This window comes from Stigmatopora nigra, chromosome 8, assembly GCF_051989575.1.
Source record: "Stigmatopora nigra isolate UIUO_SnigA chromosome 8, RoL_Snig_1.1, whole genome shotgun sequence".
In the NCBI taxonomy this organism is placed as follows: domain Eukaryota; kingdom Metazoa; phylum Chordata; class Actinopteri; order Syngnathiformes; family Syngnathidae; genus Stigmatopora; species Stigmatopora nigra.
Window position 1 is genome coordinate 11164538 of NC_135515.1, and position 6000 is coordinate 11170537.

The 6000-nt window shown below is 36.0% G+C and overlaps 1 protein-coding gene across 2 annotated transcripts in view; it reads right to left on the minus strand.

The window, feature by feature from the left end:
- Positions 1–5592, minus strand: part of sphkap (SPHK1 interactor, AKAP domain containing) — a 30640-nt gene extending 25048 nt beyond the window's left edge. The window contains exons 1-2 of one of the 2 annotated variants that reach the window (XM_077722730.1): positions 5285–5592; positions 3123–3225 (exon numbers count right to left, since the gene is read on the minus strand). In XM_077722730.1, the coding sequence (XP_077578856.1) occupies positions 3123–3225; positions 5285–5319 (138 nt within the window). In that variant the 5' untranslated portion in view covers positions 5320–5592. The remainder of the gene's footprint in view (positions 1–3122; positions 3226–5284) is intronic. The other variant, XM_077722731.1, reaches the window with a different exon arrangement.
- Between the last annotated feature and the right edge of the window lie 408 nt (positions 5593–6000).

Consider the following 6000-nt stretch of genomic DNA (forward strand, 5'->3'; position numbering starts at 1 on the left):
CTATCACAGATCTTCTCCAGCTTTATTCTGCTTTTTTGGGAGATTTTAAGATAATAAATCCCCTCAAAGAAAATCACATTTGTCAAAAGTAAAAGTTACTTTTCGCCTGAAAACAGGGATTTTACAAATTTTGCGAGCTTCGGGCATCCACGACAAAAGCTTATGGAATTCTCATTGTGCTCGAAAACATTCACACTATCTATCGGAGCATTGAAACTGAATAAAAGTTGGGTTTCACCTGGAAACTGGGTTTTTACCTTGATCCTCTATGTGCTCGTGCAAGCATACAGTGCATCTCGGGTGGTCATGAGAACTGCGCAAAGCCACTGGGGTACTGTATTGTTGTATTTTTATCCAAACATGCTCGAACACAACCATAATTAATTTCACCAAGCGGCCAGGCGAGTTCATGCTCAACACGCCATCTCAATGTGCCCCATTTTGGCCATTAAAATCTTGATTTAGGTTTCTGTGAGACCAAACTGAGTGGATGGATAGGGCCATAATTTATGGCGCATAAAAAGGGTATTTTCCTTAACAACACCGTGAGTATTTTTACCTGACAGCATTAAATATGATAATCATTATTCTGAATTGATATATAAAATATTTTAATACATTGCTCCGGAAACTAATGATTGCATATTGTTTAAAAAAATTAAATTAAATTAAAAAATAAGCAAGAATGTGAATAATTGTCTGAGTCAAACTGTGTTTTGTAACTAATTGGCGCCCAGTTAATTGACTGTATTATTATTAATGTGACACTAATACAGTCAATGGTGTCTTCTTTCGTCTGCTCAAAGTCAGATGGAATAAAATCCAACTCCACATGACCTTGAAAAGGATACGTTTAATTAAAAAAAAATGGATAGAGTGTACTTTTGTTTTAAAGTACTAATTATATGTATTTTTTTTTTGTTGAATTTGACTAAAATACCCACTTGAGCCATAATTGGTTAAAGGCTACGAGTCTCAATTCTTGGATAGTTGCCCACTATAGTGATCACTGCTAAAAATGTTGTCATTTCTATAATTAGAGCAGTGAAAAAAGAATCTTTCAGCCCTGCCTGTGTATTTTTAGATCAAGTCTGTCAAAATTTGAGTTGTGCGTATGGAATGAGACACCCGAAGATGTGGCAAAAACAGAGTTAAGTTGAAGTTTGCCAATTTGATTGAATAACGTTTTAAATATGCTACCTAGGTTAAGAAAGATCACATTAATTATCCACTTGAACAGTGTTTCCCAACCAGTGTGACACCACACACAAGTGTGCCGTGAGAAAAAGTCAGGTGTGACGCAGGAAATTGCAAGTCATACAATGTAATATTCAGAGAGAAAAATTCATATGAATATAACAAGATTTAAATTGTATTATTACAAGGTTGAAATCAAAATAATATGAACATTAAATTATAGATTACACTATTACAAGATTGAAATTGTGAAACTGTTATTTTTCTCTAACATGAATGAGAAGTTGTTTGCTTTCTAGGGCATCAACTTTTGGCAACGTAAAATCTGTGACTACAATTTTTATTTTGCATATTTGGAGATTGAAGTCACATTTGGAGAAAAGTCCTAAAATGCTGCGATTAAAAACATGACATTACTTATTTTTGCATCACTCTAACTGGAATTTTTTGTTCAGGGTCTGAATAATTTTGGAGGTTTCTGTGATTTCTGCTGATAAAACTTGGATGAGAATGACTATTGTTAATATAGGTGATATATTTTTAAATTAAAAGATTTTCAGCATCTCAAAAAAGGTTGAGAAACACTGCCCTACAAAATGGGCTAAATCTTTGTGACCTGCATATCATTTCCCATTATAACGGATGTGAATATCATGAAACAGTAATAATGGTGAATAGTTCTCATTTGCATGTTAAAAAGGGATATTTATCTCTTTTGTCACTTGGTTTGACCAGCATGTGAAAGGTGTTGAAACAGCTTTTGCCACTTTGTATATCACAAGGCCATTAAAGGTTTTATAAGCTTTTGCAGGAAAATCTGTACTTCATGTTCTAGTTTAAAATGATTTAGAAATATAAATGTTTTTGGGGGCACTCTGTGAAATATTTACCATGTAAGAGAATGTGGACAACTGATATACAGTAAAACAAAGTATTGCTGTATTCAGTTGTATTCTTAAGTGTTGTTTTGTCTTTCATTTAACTTGAGATCTTTTTATAGGGTAAAAAAATGACCCAAGGCCTATTATTTTTAATGTAGGTATTGATGGGTCATGCATGCTGATATTAAAAGACAATAGTAGATATTACGTATACAACATGCTCATTCTCTCTGTGTATTTTAGTGACATATGGCTTCTTATGTCAGCACCCTGGTGAAGGGACCATCTGTATGTACCCTTAGCCAGGCAATAGTGACAAAGAAGAGGCTGATTTCAGTATAGGCAATTGCATAATAAAAGCCCGCTGCCATACCTCAGCAGAACTTGCAACTCAAAAATGAGAATTTATAGACATTTCAAGTGGTATGCAGTCAACATTGAAAGTTGCAGGCGAAAATGCACAAGAAGTGTCAGCAACTCCATGCAAACATACCAACTAAGACACATCTAAACCCACACACGCTTTAAATGGAAATTCAATCTGGTTTGCAGCCCAATCCGGTGCTATTTCATAGCTCTGCTCCTTTCTACAAGAAAGAGGGAGATGATAAATCTACAAGGTTGACCTGATAGCCTGGCAGGTGCTCTTATTGTACTTCACCAACATCCTGTCATATATCACAAGAAAGAAATGAAAAGCTATGGCCAAACAAACCAAATGGTGTAAAACCACTATAACCATTATAAGAAGGACCCCTGCATCGGACAACCTAAAGCAGTGGTCTCAAACCGGTCCTCAAAGGGCAGCAGTGGGTGCAGGTTTTCATTCCAACTCAACAAGGATACCTTTTGCAAGTGCAATCAGTTATTTAGAGTCAGGTGCTATTTATTTTAAAGACACCTGATTGGTTAAAATGTCAGCACTGGATCGGTTGGAACAAAAACAAGGACCCACTGCGGCCTTATGTGGACCCGTTTGAGACCACTGACCTAAAGGAACTCGCATATACGAGGTTATAATAACTTCCATTGTCTTTTTCTTACCTTTTTACAAGCGCTGATTGCGGAGGACACGGTACTCTCTGTGCTGCTTCGCGCTGCCTCCGCAGACTCCGAGTCTTCAAACATGGCAGATGATTGGAAGTTACTGCAAGGCAAAAAAAGGAAGGGATAGAGAGAGATTACAAGGAAGGACTGGCGTTGACTTAAGCAGCAAGCGGTCCGTCATGTGTGGTCAAACTGACACTTTGAATGAGTTCCTTCCTTCCCCAGTAGGTAAGTTGGAGTTCCAGAACATGCAGTAGTTGGAAAATCCTATTTGTGGTTGTACTGGCCACTAAGCTAACATATTGACTGTCTCTGTTGAGAAATTTAAAGACGAGCCAAGATTGTCAGCCCAATCAAAGAAAGATCTTGATGTTGCTTGCTTTATACTATAAGCCAGTTCCTAAGCTACTTATCTATCTCATTCTTCATTCTCCTGATAACAGTTAGGATTGGCTCCAGCACCCTATGACTGTGAAGACCATAAGAATTGCAAAAAAAAAAATGGAAGGGTAATATGACGGAGGCAATAATAATGAACCACAATATAATATGAAAAACATGCAGTCTGGAAGCAGAAAAGAAATTATGAAACATGCATCAGTCAACAAAATAGTCAAATGAAACAATAAAATAAGTTATTTATTGTTTCAAATGGCAGTTTTAAAAGAACTAAACAATGGATTTTTATATATAAAATCAATTTTTGGTTAGAAATAAGACAATGGTACCTATCAAAAAGAAAGTTGTTGTTTTCCTGGAATGCATTCAAAGCTAATTGTAAGCATTTACCTTTGAATGCTTGAAGATTCCCTACCATCTATCTGAGCCTATAATGAACATTCCCTGGAGCAAATAATAGGTCAGAGGAAGTAAGTAAGCACCGAATGGAGGGACAAGATGATGTATGGGAGATAAGTGGATGTGATTGCTATTATGTGCTATCTCTAAGGCACCCTAAAACAAACAAGGACAATTCTTACCAGATTGGTGCTGAGAATTTGTCACTATGCCAAAGAAATATTGGCTTGTCCCACCATTGATATTTTACAAAAAGATGACTATTGCACTGAACAGTTTCTTTCTCTCTTTTCAACCCTCTCTCTCTCTCGCTCTCTCTCTCTCTCTTTCTTATCTGTCTTTCTTTCTTGCTCTCTTTTTCTTTCACTTTTTATTTTTACTCGATACAACACAGAAATTTAATTTCCATTTTATTTCAATTTAAATTAGTACAATGCTTTTTTTAATAGATTATTTTTGTTAGTATTTATGTTCCTGTTGGCTAAATCTTGGGGCAGGCAGCACGCTACCTGACCCTCTTATTTTTTCTTTCAAAAATAACTAGCCAAGCGTAGATTTTAAATGTTTGTAAACACATGCACGAAAGTGACACAAACAAACTCGCTCCAGATGATACTATTGCAATAAATTTAACATGCAACATTGTATTGTTATGTTAGTAATGTTAAGTTTATGCATATAAAATTTGTTTACATACTCAATTTTATTTGTGTAAGGGTATTCATTGGTCAGAATACATAATTGACCACTGCAAATTCTTTCAAGGTCAGTCCTTAACTCAGTATTAAAACATAAAACAACAAATATTACTTGCAAAACAATTTTGTATGGTGACAACTTATGAAGTTATATCATTTCTAAAATTGTATTTCTACAACTGGTCCAACTATGCTGATTGTTTTGCCCTTTTAAAAGAAGAGCGTTTCAGATGGTCAAAACAAGCTGCGATTTTCCACGCACAAACCCATTTTTCCCATGCAGAAACTTAAAATAAGATAAATCTCACAATAATCACTTAAGGCACGAGATGAGCATTCATTATTAAAAAAAAATATAGATGCCCCAGCAATGCTGGCTTTAAACAGTTTGTATTTGCAGCACGAAAAAAAACGAGATTTAACAGACTTCATTCCAGTGTTGTTATCCTTAAATGAGTCGCCATTCTGTTCAATTAGGACCATATCATATTTAATGCGTCAAAATACTGCAAACTGTGTAAGTCGTGCCAGTCAGAAAATAAATAAATAAATCAAACTCAATATAAACATATAATATCTCTATATAAATATATGTATATTTTTAATTTTGTTTATTTATTTCTTTATTTTTTAAATTCCCCCTTACAAAAAGGATCTCCTTACCTTGGTGTCTTCAAAAGGCACTTTGCGTCTGTCATGGTGTCCAAACGGACAAGCTGTCCTCCACTAGCGACAATATAAGTATCCTCTGGGAGATGAACCAAAATGTACAGCGAAGAGTACCAAAGCGTGACCGTGCCAGGGTCACTCTCCGGTCCACACGCGCGTGTCCGATTCTGAAATAAGTCAACAAACCGAGACCAGTGCCAAGGAGCAGCACTAGTCTCATGTACGATCCCAGCAAGTGCACGCGAGCAAAAGCCACACACGCGCCCTCAGGCACGCGTCACGGCTCCAAAAGCGCACGCGCATTTGACGCGCACGAGTGTTCGACAGTGCACGAACTGCATTACAAATGACCTTTAAATTAGTTTCTTATTAAGACTAACATGAACCTTACAGTGTTATTAGTCACATTGAAGGATTTTCACCCTGTACCATATATGTCATACACAAGGAAACATGTGCTATTCTTAATCTTGGATGTTTGAAAATGTTTCATTGCTTTATTAACAAGCACACAGTATATATTTTTTGCCATGACAAATCAACCTGGCAGTCATTTTTTAATAATATGAACCCGTTTGCAGGTGAAATAACACGAAAGACATTCATTGTGTATCTGTTACGGGTGTGAATCATTCACTCAGAAAATGATTCGATTCATATCTTGATTCACAGTTTACGGGCCGATTCATGGGCGATTACTAAATTTATAA